The sequence below is a fragment of the Perca fluviatilis genome, chromosome 12 (genome assembly GCF_010015445.1).
Source record: "Perca fluviatilis chromosome 12, GENO_Pfluv_1.0, whole genome shotgun sequence".
In the NCBI taxonomy this organism is placed as follows: Eukaryota; Metazoa; Chordata; class Actinopteri; order Perciformes; family Percidae; genus Perca; species Perca fluviatilis.
Genome location: NC_053123.1, coordinates 18,119,731 through 18,137,363, shown reverse-complemented (window position 1 = coordinate 18,137,363; position 17,633 = coordinate 18,119,731). Strand labels below are relative to the sequence as shown.

The 17,633-nt window shown below is 39.0% G+C and overlaps 1 protein-coding gene across 7 annotated transcripts in view; it reads right to left on the bottom strand.

Moving 5' to 3' along the window:
• The window catches only part of osbpl6 (oxysterol binding protein-like 6), a 35,376-nt gene that overhangs the window by 16,536 nt on the left and 1,207 nt on the right, over window positions 1-17,633 (bottom strand). For all 7 annotated transcript variants that reach the window (XM_039817768.1, XM_039817766.1, XM_039817762.1 and 4 more), the window contains exons 2-5: window positions 11,227-11,472; window positions 1,749-1,871; window positions 1,388-1,441; window positions 91-204 (exon numbers count right to left, since the gene is read on the bottom strand). In XM_039817768.1, coding sequence (XP_039673702.1) covers window positions 91-204; window positions 1,388-1,441; window positions 1,749-1,871; window positions 11,227-11,373 — 438 coding nt within the window. In that variant the 5' untranslated portion in view covers window positions 11,374-11,472. The remainder of the gene's footprint in view (window positions 1-90; window positions 205-1,387; window positions 1,442-1,748; window positions 1,872-11,226; window positions 11,473-17,633) is intronic.

The window sequence follows — 17,633 nt, the reverse complement described above, 5'->3', positions numbered from 1 at the left end:
AAGAGGAAAACAGCGTTCACCTCTGTCGTCCGCTGACTTCCTGTTTATTGACGTTGAAATGACAATATTGACTCGTCCCATCAGTGTTACCTTCAGGTGATAGATATGCTCCTCAGTGTCCAGGTCGATGCGACGGGCTCTCTTCTTGATGGACATGACTGAGAGGCCGACGTCGATGCTGCCATGAAGTTTGCCTTTCTGGATCTAAGGCAAGTGATAGATAAATGTGTCAAGGTTTACAGTTAGTCAAATCATTTGTAATTTTTGTGCACAAAATTTCATTTTCTTCATTTTAACCCTAATTACATTGACAACAAATTTCTTTCACACCATTAAGTCCACCATGCTGTCAGTCTGCAGACCTTTATCAGGTCAAATTAGTTTAGCCAAACAGACAGATAGCTGACTGATTAATCTACAAAAAAATTGAAATTTGTATTTGGTAAAAAACATAGATCCAAATGTAGGATGAAAACAAACACACAAGTAAGATTACAAATCAGTGTGATGCTGATTAAGCAGAAATGACATAATCTGCTGATTCTGACAACTGAACTGTAAAGACTTGCTGCTATGCTTTGCCCTATATGATAATAAATTAACATGTTTGGGACTGGGTTGGACTGTTGGTTGGACAAACAAGATGTGTCTTTGGGCTTTAGGATTTAATCTTTTTTAGGGCGTTTCCCCTTCATTGGATAGTTGACAGTAGAGAGGGCAGACTGGAAACAAGGGGAGAAAGAGGGAGGTATGGCTTTCATTTATCAGCACAAAGGATGTGATAAAAACAAAAGTATATAACAACAAACATGGATTGTGAAGGAAATGTAAGCTTATAGTAAAACATCCCCTGTAGGATTTACCATTTATATACTACGGATATTTGTTACCTTAACATAAAACTTGCAACAAAGATCCCCAGGTGGAAATAAACTGGGGAACGTTGCCGGTTTAATAGCCCAAACGATTAATCAACTATTCAAAGAAAATAATCAGCAAATGTAATCAATGTAAATGGATAGTTGCAGCCCTACAAACACTGATGGTGGTGGAGCTTCCATGCAAGGCGCTGGCCTGCTATCGGGAGCAACTTGGGGTTCAGTGTCTTGCTTAAGGACACTTCGACATGTGGAAAGGAGAGCTGGGGATCGAACCGCCAACCTTGTGGTTAAAGGACGACCCGCCCTACTTCTAGCCACAGCCGCCCCATTTCTAATTTGTCCATAAAATAATAGCTTTCCTGCAAAGTAAAAAAAAAAGCTGAAAATACATTGAACATCATGACCCGTGTTGCAAATGTTTCTGCTGACTCATTGCCAAGCCAAGCTGATGTCAGGCCAGGCTGCCCTGTTTTTTCAGCCTGCGGGTTATAGTCAGGGTTACTTACATCAATGGGGGACTTGGAGTACTTCAGGATACCGTTGTCCAGAACAAAAAAACGCTGCAGAGAATATAAGCATAAAAATAATGTGCTGGTTAAAGAACAGGAAGGGCAGACATTGAATACATATCACATCGTTTATATTATGGATTCAATACAAAAGTCGTCTACCATTTATTCTCTGTTAATTAGCTGTAGGCCCTGTGTGTTCTCTGGTGTTGTGAGTTTAAATATGCTGACAACAGGGACTGGTTTCCACTGGTATTCAAGTGTTTTATGATGATGCTGAAGGTGGTTTAAAGGAAATATCACTTGTGTTTATCCACCAACAAAAGCTTCTGTGTTTTGCTTTGTCTGTGGATCTTACCTTGTGCCAGCCTTTCAGGGGCCATTTCCGCTTCTTCAACATAAAACCCTCATGTTTATCGGGCCTCTGGACGTTGCTTTGGCCAATTTTCAGCCCCTCAATGATCTCCCAGCTGTCTGCCTCCTAGAGAGGAATAAAAAGACAACACGGTGTCAGAACTGATCAAATTGCTCCTCTAGAATAAGAAGAAAACAGGAGATACACTTTCTGTAATAAAAAGCAAAGATGCTCCTGTCATGCCCATAGTCTAGCTAGATAGCAGAGGAAAACCACAGGAATACAATTAACACTTCTTTATTCTTCTCCCCCTGCACCACACATTTAAAGAAATACTGCCCCATTCAAATTCCTCCTGCTCTCTCAGCATTTCCACTCTGTTAGCTTTCTCCTGACTATGCTCTTCCTGCTGCAAGTGGGTCTGTAAATCAAAGTGAAACCATCACCATCCTGCTGTACTGGCCTGACACGATCCATTCAGCATCTTTCACAAGTTATTTTGTGTGAAAGTCCAAACATGTTTAACTGACATGCTTACCTTCCCTGTACGTCGCTCATCTACTTTTATCTTAGTAGAGCTGTCCCACCGTAATTAATTAGACAACTAATTGGTTGTTAGGGTTCTTGGTTTGTTTTGTATGGTATTAATTTACTATGACCTTGTTTTTTTTACGTTCTTAGATAACACAGTTTTTTTTTATAATATTGATTAGCAAAAAATGTGTTTTGTATGGTCTTGATGAACTAAAATTAGTTTTGTATGGTCTTGGTTTACCCAAAATGGTTACAGTTTACTTTAAGTCCCCCTGTTCAGCATTTATAAGCAGTATATTAACATTTAATAAATGATTTATAACACACGGTAATGTGGTGTTAAGCAGACATTAGTCTTTATTAATGTATTTGTAAAAACAAATACAACTCCTCCTGTGGGCACCCATAGCGGAGGCGTGTGTACACACAGATAATGAACGACAAAATTTACTTTATAGAAGTTTTAATTGTTGACAAAGATCTTTCATTAATAAATACTTAAACATGTCCTTATAGCTGTGTGCAACTACATTATAGATATACTACTACTGTTACTGGCTTTAAGGGGGAAGGACTCAATTAGAAAAAGGTAATTTAATTTTATGAAAACACACAGTGCTGATGAATCATTAACTGATTTTGAGTGTTACATTCTTCTTCTTTTTTAAAAGAACAATTTAGTTTCCCCACCAAACTTTAACTTTGACTATTTTGGCTTATTTGATCATTAATATTTAATGTAATAGAGACCTTTATTTTCAGTGGTTTAAAACAAGCCCTAAGGAACAGGCCTGTAACTGTATTTAGCTGTGTGTTTAGCATGTAGCTGGAGAAAGCAACTGCGATATTAATGGAGCATCAAGAGTAAAGAAACAGGATTAGGTTGAAACTCAGTATATGGCTGGACTGCGTATGGTCAATGTGCTTGACAATACATTGTGGCCAAACTGCTACAGTCAGCGGTAGTGTCTACAATGTGATTTTTTTGGGATATTAAATGTTTATCTGTAGTGGCCCAGTAATATTTGTTCTTAAAGTGTACTGAAGTAGCATATCATATGACATTAGGTAATTAATGTTACTTAAACAGACCAGACCTAGGTTGCAACACATGACAATTATTAACCACAGCCTCAAATGTTGGTTTTGAGGAGCGGCAGCATGTATTAATGGACAAACTATAAATTACACTGTACATTTTCTATAATCTGACAACTTTATGGTTTATTTCTTCTCTGATCTGACAGCTGTCTGCTCTGATCAGCCCATGCTGTTCAGCGAGGCAACAATGTTAAAACGGAAAGTGAAACTGAAGTTCCACTGGCATTGTTTCCTCGTGCTACTTTCAGATGGTTATATTTTAAAGATGATTTCACACACACACACACACACACACACACACACACACACACACACACACACACACACACACACACACACACACACACACACACACACACACACACACACACACACACACACACACACACACACACACACACACACACACACACACCAAGCCTAGTGGGCCATTTAAGTGGGCTCCCCAGCATTGCTGAGGTCCAGCAAAAAAAGAATACTCTTTCTGCAATATGGTCCACAACTGCATTAACACTGTGTATTCTCTGTAGCAATTTCTCAATGTGACATGAAGTCATCTATCTTTGGGGAGCTATCCATCTGATTAAGTAAAATATTGTATAGTGGAATCAATCTAAATGTAATATTGGTGAAGTAGGTCAAATTTTTTATTTCTTACTTGAATCAGGCTTTAATTTAACATGCATAAGCATTTCCGGAAAACCAAATAACTTTACTGCTCGGTGTGATGTTGCGACCTTCGAGACAGCTCGTTGGTTGTGAGTTGCGACACCCGACCTTGGCTTGCAAGACATTTAACAAAAGGAGACAACAGCTTGTTCAATCTAATGACCAGGCGAACAGATCTGTTTCATAATGAGGTCATGTTTCTGTGACGACAGCCCCTCCCTTCAGTGGCCCTGTGCAACTAAGGAAGTGGAGGAGCTCAGCTTCATAAGCAAAATGTACATCACCATTCAAAGCAATCATATCGTAAAAAGTAGCAGTCTACTCATTACGCCCAAAGCCATTAGGTCATTATCAGTTGACGGCTCAACTGTATAATGACGAAATGATGATATGATGAATGCTACATCAACGCTTCTGTATTTAGACCATAACAGCCTTACACATGACGAGCACTCTCCTTTGTAGGCAACAACAAGCAGCAGTCTGTGAAAACCCTTAAGACAAATTTCCTGTGTGTTATCTGCGGCATTACAAACTGACTTTCAACTGGCTCTAAATTGATAAATCAATACCACACTAAATAAAGAATAGCTTGCGCTGCAAATATTGCAATTCAATGCAGTATCCTGGGCATCGTTTTAAGATTCGAACCATTAACAATATAAATCAACAGATTCCTCATGAGGAACAGTCCACTCAACCTCTGGCTCCACGTAAATACCAAGGTATATGCAAACTATCAGTTTATATGGAAATTACTGCTACAGTCAGAGGATTTGCTTTTGTTATTTGCCCCCGAAAACAGAACTGAATTAAGCCAAAGTGATTTCCTTTACTCTGCTCACATGCATTGATCTCACTGCAGAATAATTTAAAGCTGAATGAGCCTTTCCCTCTTTGTAAGTTTACCCCTTCAATGAAGGATCTTGTGGCAGACTCAGATAGAGGATGTCTGCTTTTCTATGTCAAGATTTTAACAGGTTTGCTCCATGAGCTAGTTCGTTTGATACTGTATAACTTTGACTTGATTTTGCCTTTGTTTGTTTCTTTTCCGTGTCTCCTTTGAAAAAGACTAATATCAGTTGAACGACAATGTTACAGTATATGAATGTAAAATAAAAACAGTAAAATTACTTTTTTAATCCCAATCATTAAGCAAATCAATCCTGTGTCAGTCTTCTGGTATCCACCTGCAGTGACACTGTAGCACAGTAGATGTTTTAATGCTGCAATGAATCAAACTATTACAGTTAAGGTCTCCCTGAGCAGGAGAAAGGACAAACACTCCTTGGGGACACTTTAGGCTAAATCAGCACTATAAATATCAGTACAACAGCCCAGTTCTGATGAAGTCAAGTTTCTCTCACACATCTGCTTCTCCCGCAGACACTAATCTATGTGTAGAGTAACGGTGTCCACTGTTGCTGACTGCTGAAATACTGTATGACTAACTTTTCTTAAGTGCTAAACACAACACACTCAAATTTAAATAAAAAATATTCTCCAATTATTTCAGTTCAATTTCCTACCTTACCGTAGTGTACTCAGAGTGCAATAAACATAATGATGTAATAACAAGAGACGTTACACCCAAACCACACCTAGCTACTTCAGACCAACCCATTTTAGATTTGCGTCGGGCGCAAGACTCATTTATCCCGCTGGTATAATAGCAACAGCGCCCGAGATCCGCCCACAAAGCTACTTGGGTTTTGCGTTTCATACTTGCGTTTCAGATCGTTAAAATAGGGCCCTTCAAGTCTTTTCACTGTATGTGTGTGTGTTTTTTCAAGCTGAAAGCTATTTTACAACTAGCCTTATCACTATGTAGCTGTGTGTGCTCTACAAAAGTATGTGGTCTCCTGTTGTACTTGTGTAGGAATATACTCTACTCCTAGATAGAATAACTGTAATTTGTTCCCACCTTGTCTTCCACAATCACCACTGAACACTGATATTTCAGCAACTAATAACTAATTGTTCTGAGGATGGATTTAACTGCAGTGTCTGGTAGAGATGTTCCGATACCGATACCAGTATCGGTATCGGCTCCGATACTGCCTAAAACGCTGGTATCGGTATCGGGAAGTACTGGAGTTTATGCACCGATCCGATACCACGTAATGAAGCCCTAAAGAAAATCTACGTTAAAGTAGTTTATTTATGTTCTTTTTCATTATAACTATAAAAGAAAGTTCTGGGGCATTCCTTGTATGCGTTTGTTCATGTTTCACAAAGAGTTTAACCTGAGCCAGACCGACAACAAAGAAAGAAATCATATCACATCCATACAGAGATAGTAGTATACAGATGTTAAAACATAATGAAATATATGACTCACTGGTATCGGATCGGTACTCGGTATCGGCCGATACGCAAGTTCAGGTATCGGAATCGGTATCGGGAAGCAAAAAAGTGGTATCGGACCATCTCTAGTGTCTGGCTGGCTCAGCAGTAAAGCTTAGAGTAGGAGGGTGGGCTGCCCCATGGATGAGAAGCTAACACCCTGAGAGACTGCGTATAAGCACAGTCTCATGCTCTGTGTAAACCCCACAGATTCAGTTACACACCTACAGTCCATATGTGTGACCTGCTGACTTATAGGAGAGATATTGAGGCTGATTCAATAAAACAGCTTTGGATAACTGAGGACGAGGAGGGGAACTCTAAATGTGTTGAGTCATTTACTGAAACACCAAAGGTCATTCTAGACCTTGGAAACTGTATATTAGGCATGGGCCGGTATGAGATTCTGACGGTATGATAACCTTCAGAAAAAATATCACAGTTTCACTGTATTGCAATTACAGTTATAAATGTATTATTTTTTAAATGTCTGAGTAAAAAACAACAACTTTTTTCCCCCATTGAACAAAATGTATTTTCTTTTTAAACACACTGCACACTGGCAGGGAGAGGGATTTCTAAACTGCACTTTCTGTCCTAGACTCATAAAAAACAGCTCATACCTTAGGAACGGTTTAGTGGTCAAGGTCCACTCACTAGCTTTAGGACATTGGGTTGAATTTTTTTCCAATGTCATGTCAAACCAGCACATTAGACATTGTGATAACCTGGCAATAGAATAAAGAAAGAAAGACCTCTGTACGGGAGAGGGAAGATACTGTTTTATGCAGTTGCATCTACAGTAACATCAGTATGTTCTGGTCATTACCATGAAAACAGCCACTACACTTAGAGCAACTAATCACCATGGATTCCTTCATTCTCAAATATTAAGAGGGACCTTTCTTAAATATTATCTGAAAAACTGCTTGTGATTACATCTATTCCTCCTACTATCTCCAAGCCAAAAACAGCTTATCTAACCAGGATATGAGAAGCAGCAAGAGATAAAAAATGGATAGTTGCAGCGACATCCCGAATCAATGTGAAATGTCTCGATCCACAAACTGTAAGTGTGTGTCTGAGAGAGAGTCTGTGCTTACTGCATGTGATGCCTTTAATTGCTCTCATGAGGGTCTCCAGAGTGAACAGTAGTCGTCAGCAGAGGGGAAAGCGACATGTATTGATTAGAAAATGGGGGCTGGATCTCATTAAGGCCTTCCCTCAACAAAATGCCCCGCTCTCATTTTTCCTCAAAAACTGATGCTCAGCCAAGCTAGCTAAGGTCTTTTCTCAACGTCTACTGTGCTTCCTCAGGATGTCCCTAGGAAAGATGTACTTTACTGTACATTCTCTACAGCGGTCCACTGACACAATATCGTTAAAAACTCCCTGCTCAGGACACACTAAGTAGACAGTGATGCAGGAAAACCATCATTAAGGTTAAAAAACAAAGAATGTGCAGGATACCTTCGCATGTCAATAAAGTTTCTGGAGACGTCCTCGCAACTGTAAAATAACAATAACTTATAAAAGTCCATTCTTGACCTTGAGGACAGTAGTTCAGGGTCCAACAAGGTCCATTTAGTGGCTGTTAGCTTCAGTTGTCACGAAAACCATGTAATATGACTGAAAGCTCCAGAACAGCTGCTAAATTACATAGCTGCAAACTCAGAAGGGCTGAAAAAGGTGAGACTTTTTATACCCCCCCCCCCCCCACGAGAAGAAAATAAAGGGAAAAAAGAACATTTTCTTCTTGTAAAAAAACCCAAACATTTATTAACACCACTGAACATAAAAAAAAACAACGTTTTTTTTGTTTTTACTCTTTTAGCCTGGGCAAGCCTTTCAATGGCCCATTTCTTCCCCTTCTCTGTTTTGCCATGTGCCTCTTTCGGGCCACACTTTCTTCCTCCACCACTTCTGCCCTACTTACAGCAGCACTAGTGGATGGCTGGCAGCCAAACTCCACCCTCCTTTCACTGACTTTCAGCTGCTTTTGCTGCTGCTGGGCTTTGTCATTTAACGTTTAGTCAATGTTAAATGATCCGCCAGAGCAGGTGTTTCGATCACTCTTTAACGTTAAACCAGACACCAATGAGTCTTGTTTCATTATGTGTTCGTTTTCATTTCACTCATATCTTACAACAAGATATACATTAAAAATCAGATAACAATACTAATGCAGTGGAAGAGATAGCCTTGCCAAAATCCTTCACATTGAACTAACATTGTAGGCTAACAACACAATTCGCTGATCTTACGTTAGCCGACTAGCCGACAAGCTTGCTTTCCATTATAACGTTAATGTTAAACATGTTAACAACGTTAGAGAAAACAATTATATTGTTTGTTGTTGTGTTGGCACGTAACAGCACTTACCTCAAAACTAATGTCAGTGAATTTCTCCATAAACGGTCTCTGCCCCCCCAATTGAAACAATTGAAACTTGTTTCTTGAATCTTGTCCTGATCTAAGACGGGTGAAGCAGGTGTGGGTAGAGGGCAACAGTCCTCTACAGCTTCATAGCACACTGCCTTCATCAACCTACACCAACTTTGAAGCAATCTAATCAAATCAAAAGAATCCCAACTAAACCCTTCAACCCATACTCAGTTTCATGAGGAAGTATGTCACATTATCGAGGCAAGACACTTTACTTCCGTTTTGCTGTGACTTAAAAGTCAGTGTCTAATGAAACGTACTTAGAAATATGCTCTTTATTTCCTTGTACATTTTTATAATGAATGTGACCTAAAACCCTGAGACAGCTGAGTCGAATACAAGAGGATTTGTGTTTCTGAACGATGAACCTGGCTCTGTAGTTGATACATCAAATGTCTGGATCGCCCACAGGTACATCACTACATCACTTAGCGAACACTGCTACATCATAACACAAAACAGCTGCAACAATCAAGAACTAATTCCCAATTAAATTCATGATGTGCTGCTGATTCCTTTAATGCGTCGCTTACTATCTTGAGGCCCTGATCAAGCAGGTGGTGCAAAATTGAAGGGAATCTACTTACAGTAACTGCTATCTTACCGGCTGCCTCTTTGGATGGTACCTGACTTCATTAAAAAAAAATTCTAAAAGAGATGAATAAAAAAAAATAGAGGTGCTTGTAGATAACCTTGCTCATAGATTTAGCTAAGCTGGTTTTTAGATTATGGAGCGTCTGGAAAATGACATGAACTGAACCCTTTCACCCATGAAGGCCTTGTTATGAAAAGAAAGTAGTGGTTTGAAAGAAAGGAACAATGAACAGAAGGGTTAACTGTCTTCCTCATCAAGAAGCAGGCCTTCGACTGTGCGCTTCTAACAGGCCCCATTGCTCAAACCAACTCCCTCTTCTCTCAGAAAGCCCATCTCCCGCGGACACAAGCTGGGCTCCCACACAGCATGCCAATGTGTACCACATGTTCAGTGGAGCACCAAGCCTCCGCATGTCCCTCATGAAATATTCATCACCCAGTGCCGACGGAAAAGCTGTGATGTAAGAGATTCCAGCTTCGGTGTCCGGTTTCTGAGCGGCCACAGTGACACAGCAGCTCAGTGAGGTAAGGATGGCTGGGGGCTTCAGATGGTTTACTGCAGGGGTTAAGTTTAAGCACTTGTCCTATAAACTGTGAAATAAGAGTGTATCTCATTGTTTACAATGGATGGTTTTTACTTACTAACCAGGGAATTGGGGCTGCTATATTTTAGCTGAATAGTCACAAAACAGTAGATACGCCTTGTAGTATTTTTTCTAATGGACTTTAAACAGGGAATTAACTATTAATCATTAGTTAGTATCAGAGGAGATTGTTCTGTATGCCTGAATTCATCTGCAGAGGGGAAATTGAGAAACAATTTGACAGATTTAACGCATCAATTAGTCAAAGGAATCCTATGACTATTAAACAGGAAAGACACTGTACGGATTAAACCAGATCTGAACCCTGACTTAGTAGAATCAGGCTGAATATCTTCCAGATTGGTTGTTGTTTGGTGTTCAGTTTGAGGGGGGTCTGTTTAAATGCATAAGCGATCAATAATCTGGTTGTTGGACGATTGGATGGATCTCTGGCATGTCATTTTGGAGTACTATTGGTTACTGTGGCTACTGTAGTCTTGAGTGAGACTATGTTGTAATGGAAATAAAACTGAACTTCACTGCAGAAAGATAATGTGTGCATGTGCTAAGCCATCTTTTAATATTTGTCCATTTTCTTCCTGCTTTGAGACAACAATAGAATATCATGAAGTAATGCTGCCTTTCGGTTTCTGTCAACATGTTATGAGGATGCATTCATCTTGTTTGAATAAACTTTATTGGACTTAGACAAAACTGTGTTCATGTTCAGTGTGAGCACCCACGTTGTGACTGGTGAACTGACCTGTACAGTGTGAGCCCAGAGGTCATACAGAGGTCATGTGCAGAATTAGGCAGATTCAAACTTGTTAACACAATGTACAAGATCAGAGCTGTGGTACGCAACTTGTTTTTGGTGTCGTTGGACATAAATTCCATAATAGTCTTTTAGCATATTGTAATTCAAGTGCTCTGAGAGAAAACTAGACTTCTGAGACTTAAGTCATCATATAATACATTTTGACTGTGTTTGTCTCGCACACCTGCTGAATTTATATATTAGCTTTACTAGTTCCTGGTAGTTCCCTTCTATCTGCCTGTTTTTCTGTCTCACAAGAGGATGGCATGAACAGAATACTGCAGCAAAGCAAAATAATATCCACTCCTCCCTAAATTACCTCTGCTCAAGTTACATGAATTCAAAGTGCTTTTATCTCTAGAAACTTTTTTTAACGTAGCCTGGCAATTACCTGCCGGCTGTCGCGCTGGGATGAGGAAGAGGAGGAGGCGCTCTTGTGAACCGGCGTGGAGGTCTTGTTGACTGGCGGGGAGCTCCTCTCCTCAGAGCTCATGGTGCGGCCGTGGGGGCCTCGTTGATAGTGTTGGTGGTGAGACATGGTGGGCACCAGGTGGCTCCGTGGACCTCCCTCAGCACTGGGCCCCGCAGATCAGGAGCATCCTCTGACACTTCCTCACACTCACTGCTTGCTGTTCATCTGAAAAACAAAAGGTTAGGAAGTTACACTATTGCCTCTATTTCACCTTCCTTATTCTATCGCAGTGCTGTTGTTTATACCAGACAAGAGCCACACTGTCAAACGACTCGTGGTCTAGTTTACTCCTTGGAGAAATGAGTATCTGGGCTTCTCCTAGGCTTTCAGAACTATCCTCCCATCAATTTCAATGTTAATCTAACTCACAGATGCTCAGTCGAGACGCCCTGAGCTACTCTTTGAAGCATAGGTTTTTAAGATTCTCCTCATCACTGGATAAGTAAACACATTATGTTTGCTTCGAGATTAGTGTAGGAAATCCCTATTTTAAAAGCTGAAAGCTGAGATTGATATTGTAGTTTTTCGATCAACAAATTGAGTAATCAACAAAATGTTTCAGCTCTAACCTATATTGACTACAGCCTCTAACTCCACTTACTTTAGTTCAACGGCAAACTACATCTACGTATAGCTGCAATGATTAGTACGTAGATTAGTTGATCGACAGCAAATTAATCGGTAGCTATTTAGCTAATTGATCATTTTTCAAGCAAAAATACCCAAACGTTATCTGTTCCAGCTCCTCAAATTGGAGAATTTGCTGCTTTATCTTTGTGTTTTTGACTGTTGCTCAGACATTTGATGACTGTTCACTGCCATTTTTCAAAGTTTTCTGATGTTTTACAGATCAAATGAATATTCAAGAAAATAATTGGCAGATTAATCAAAAATAAAAAGAATCGCTGTTTGTAAACACTACATCTTCGCACAGGCATTGAACTTTGTTTGCAATCCGGAAATGCGGCAGATCAACCTATCAATTTGACTCTAGTCACTGCATCCACTGCAGAAGATTGAGATCATCCCAGAAGACAGTGTTTGCAACATACATCCTTAAACATCTAATTACAACTATGATAATGAGGGTAATTATATGAGGATACAAATCAATAAAAAAACATCTACAGCTCTATTGTATGGTCACAAACCAGTGATAACCAGCTTATACACAAGCCAACTCTCCCAGAAAAACAACATCCACTGGTTTAAACTATGAAATCTCAGTCATTGTATATATATTATTATATATATATATATAAAAAAAAAATGCTATATAAAAATAAATATACTAGATTCAAAAGGTCTGGTTAACCTAATGCTCATATAGCAATGGAGAGTGCTTGTTTTCGTCATTAGTCATGGCACCGTGTTGCTCCATGCTGACACCCATAATACTGCCTGCAGTGGTGCGCTGTAATTGTCTAAGCTCTCAGGAGGTCTCAGCACTGATAAAACATACATAGATTGCAAGATAGTGGAAAACAAACAGATAAACAACCGCTGTTTAATTTAGAAACTGAGACACTTGGTGACATACTGAGGATGTTATTGGTCTTTAACAGTGACAAATAGCACAATATTTTTGATCAAATACTTCACTGTTGATAATAATGTGACTTTTTAACATTCAGAAGATGTAGTATTTACACAAAATAAAAAGTTGGGAAACAGATATAAGTAATGTGGATACAATGAACAAAAAGTAAGACGTAAACAGCAGCTCCACAATAAATCATGTATGGAGGTAAGCAGTGCTGCACTGGTGCGGTTTATTAAGTGCTGCACTTGATGACAGGACAGTGTGTAGCTACTACTATAATACAATATTATGCTCCAATTCGAAACAATTTCTTGATTAATCGACAGTTGATCGACAGAAAATGAATGATCCATCAACTATACCAACATACCCAGGTTATAGCTTCTCAATTCTGAGAATTTGCTGCATTCTTTTTGTCTTTTGTAATAGTAAACTGAATATCTTTGGGTTTTGGACTGTTTGTCAGCAATTCCATGACATTACCTAAGTTTTAGAAAATTATGATGGATATTTTTGCCAGTTTCTGATATTTTATATTGATTACCAGATTAAGAAAAGAACTGTTAGTTGCAGCTCTGGTAAATCTCATATTATAAAACATAACTATATTGCTAAATTGTCCACATCTGTAAGTTGTACATAATGTTTTCACATTTTATTATATATATTATTATATCATTTCATTATAATATTATTATTGGTATTATTATGGGGGCTAGACAACAAGTCTAAAAGACTTACAAAAAATAGTGTGGCAGTACAGGATTATTAACAGGCAGTGGTACAATATGTTTGTGTTTACAGGCATTGTATACAACTCTGGAGCACCCGTGGTTTTAACTACAGGATGTGTCTATAAGGCTCTCCTATGTTAGGGGAATTCCCCACTGAAGAGCTCTGCACACTTCAGCAGTATGCACTCTCACATGAAAATGTGCAGTATATTCACACACTATAATCTATAATTCAGATCCTTTAAAGTGCTCATATTGTGCTAATTTTCAGGTTCATAATTGCATTTAGAGGTTGTAACAGAATAGGTTTATGTGGTTTGATTTTCAGAAAACACCATATATTTGTTGTACTGCACATTGCTGCAGCTCTTCTTTTCACCCTGTGTGTTGAGCTCTCTGTTTTAGCTACAGAGTGAGGCATCTCACTTCTGTACCATCTTTGTTGGGAGTCGCACATGCACAGTAAGTACTGCTAGCTTGTCAGCTGCAGAGTATGAGGGAGTGCCACACTAGCAGCTAGGTGAGCATTATAACGTGTGTTACAAAGTGACGCACGTTCGTCACGGAAGTAAAGGCTGGACTACAAGAGAGGTGGTGGGAGCAGTTTGTGAACAGTGTTTTCTGTTGGAGATGGTAAGTCCCTTTGGGGTGGACTTTGGGCTTTTTCATTTTGTAAACCTATAATGTGCACAAAAAGATATACAGTATCTCACAAAAGTGAGTACACCCCTCACATTTAAGTAAATATTTAATTATGGACAACACTGAAGAAATTACACTTTGCTACAATGTAAAGTATTAAGTGTACAGCTTGTATGACAGTGTCCCCTCAAAATAACTCAACACACCGCCATTAATGTCTAAACCGCTGGCAACAAAAGTGAGTACACCCCTATGTTAAATTCCCATAGAGACAGGCAGATTTGTATTTTTAAAGGCCAGTTATTTCATGGATCCAGGATACTATGCATCCTGATAAAGTTCCCTTGGCCTTTGGAATTAAAATAGCCCCACATCATCACATACCCTTCACCATACCTAGAGATTGGCATGAGGTACTTTCCATAAAATCATCTCTCAATGCAAATCAAACCAGCTATTAGGCTAACCAACATAAAACCATGCCAATCTCTAGATATGGTGAAGGGTATGTGATGATGTGGGGCTATTTTAATTCCAAAGGCCAAGGGAACTTTATCAGGATGCATAGTGGGAATTTAGTGGGAATGCATATGGGAATTTAACATAGAGGTGTACTCACTTTTGTTGCCAGCGGTTTAGACATTAATGGCTGTGTGTTGAGTTATTTTGAGGGGACAGCACATTTACACTGTTATACAAGCTGTACACTTAATACTTTACATTGTAGCAAAGTGTAATTTCTTCAGTGTTGTCCCATTAAAAGATATAATGAAATATTTACTAAAATGTGAGGGGTGTACTCACTTTTGTGAGATACTGTAACACAATAAAGGAAAGGGGAAAAGCCAAAAAGCATAATACGAGCACTTTAACAACGTCATCATCCATGCCCTGTCTTAAGCCAACTAGGATCTGAGCTAAATCCATTCAGATAGAGTATTCCACTTAGCCTATTTAACAGATCCACTCTCCTTGAGGAAGCAGAAGGGAGAAGTATACACTTCACTATTTTAATACATTCTTCAATCTGTCAGATAATTGAATGTGGTTGGGATGTTTCAAGACCCTACTGGACAAAGGGGAGCCTTCAGTCACATAAAGCAACAATGGCACTAGTATGCAACAGTCTGGGGAAAAGATCCTTCTGTTCACCCAAAATGAACTCTCAGCTCAATCACACACATAAGTTCCGTCTTTTCGTTTCATGCTCCAGAAAAGTAACAGCATCTGGGGAAAGGGCTTTCCGAGAATCAAAAGTGAGATGTTTGGGGGGAGAAAATAGTCTTACCTCTGACCACTGCCATCAACTGGTTATATACTATGGAATTAACGTCTTGCTAAATTTAAAGATTCAGGGCCACATGTTCATACAAGGTTCATCGACTCTACCAGACTGCCCCTTTATTAAAATAAACTGAGTAATGATGACGTTCTTGTCATTTGTTCATATTAACGAAGATCATGTGGTTGTATTCATTAAGCCCTGATGGAGTGGATCAGGCCTAGTCGATGAACCATCTTGGTCGGTTGACAGAAAAGTAATTGGCAACTATTTTGAATGTAAAAAATAGTTAATAGCTCATATTATTTTCTTGTTTGAGCACAGAACCCAGGGACCATTTTAGAGAAATTTTAATTTAGGTTTGGTGAGCACTTTCTATGGTCCAACAAATATGGCTGCAAACACAGTTACAGTGCCTGTAATCATATGAAAAATACTGATGGTAAATTATTTAACTTTCATAAGTCTCTGTTTCTTAAATTAACAAAAAAAGTTGTGAGGACCTTTTATGAGGTTTGAGCAGGGTGGCATAGAGACAGCCACCAGCTTTGGGTTCAGTCACCTGCAATAACAACAATCTGTTCTACTGAAAGGTATATACAACATGCTTAATTCCTACAGGCTCCAGGGCTTTTTGTAGCTGAATATGTGCTGTGACCTTAGGGGGTAGCGGCGAGTGAGAAGTCAAATTTCTCCCGCAGGGATCCATAGAATATCACGAACAAAGCAGTGACTATCATCTGTCCTTACGTAGGTCAAGCCAGCGAGAGCAACACAGTGCTGTCGAGAGAGGTTTTGAGGACTGCAGCAATCACACTATCTGTGTGCCCTGCTCTGTGAGATCTGAGAGGGATTTTAAATTTAGACACCAAATATGTCAAGCAGAACTGCAAGACCCAAACAAATCAATGAAAAATAATATAAAAACAATCAGAGATGACTTTCTTCTTCATATTTGCATGTTTGCTGCTGTTAGTGTGTGTAAAGCCACACAAATATTAAATGGAATCACTCATCACAAACATGTAATATGATGAAGCATGAATGTAACTTAATAGGGTTGGAAAGACATTCATGTTTGTGTTGTCACCAAATCCAAGTCACCCACAATATCACATTATCGACCAGCACTCTACAGTAATCCAAGTTTGCTGATCTGCCTTCTCTGTTGCATAATTAAAGTAGCCAACAAATGCAGACCTATGTTACAGGGTCTTTGAGGACAACTATTGACTGAATTTACAACTAGCTAATAATGCATAATGATCATCACAGTACTGTTTTGACCATTTACTTCGGTGTACAATAGCAGGCCAAAAATATGTAGATCTTGTGTGACATTTGGAAGCAGTAAGTTGCACATCTCTTTAAAGAAGGCCTGTCTTTTTTTTAAACAACACTAACTGGACAGAGCCAGTTTATCCTGTGCTGCACACATTACATCATCTAGGTAGAGCTGGGTAGCAGACTGCAATATTTTTTAAGTACTACTGATTGACTTGTGCCCATGTTGGAAACTACTAAGAACCGAAAATTGGCACTGGATTCTTGTTCAAATTCTGTCAGTTGTTGCCCGGTGTAAACCATGACTTGTTAACTTCATACTGTATCTTATTTAGTATCTTAAGTCATTCCACAGTTTTTGTGTCAAGATATCACTGGTGCATTTTAGATGTTTGGCTAACTTTGATAAGTGTTAAAAGGGTTTTTGCACCACCTCAGCAAATTAAGAGTATAACAGTACTATTATTTTGGTATTAAAACTAAAGATCATGTTGACACTGGAATCTGTAAATTTTGAATGATGCCAAGCACTACACTTCCAGAAAATAAAATAACAAAAAACATAACAGAGAATTAACAAGATTATCAAGAATAAATCATTAAAGCAAACCAAAGGAGCACCTAGGCATGAGTCATAGGCCTTAAAGCCATATATTAGTCTGGTAACTGCTTCAATTTGTAATGAACATTTTTGCTTGAATGTGTCAGCTAATTAAATGAGTAAGAATGAGTAATTTTAGGATTTAGGCTACTCCGTACTGTCAATATTACTGACATGTGGCAAAAAGTGCATCAAAGTGATGTTGGTCTCTGCTTCATCCCCTATCCATCTATCGAAGTA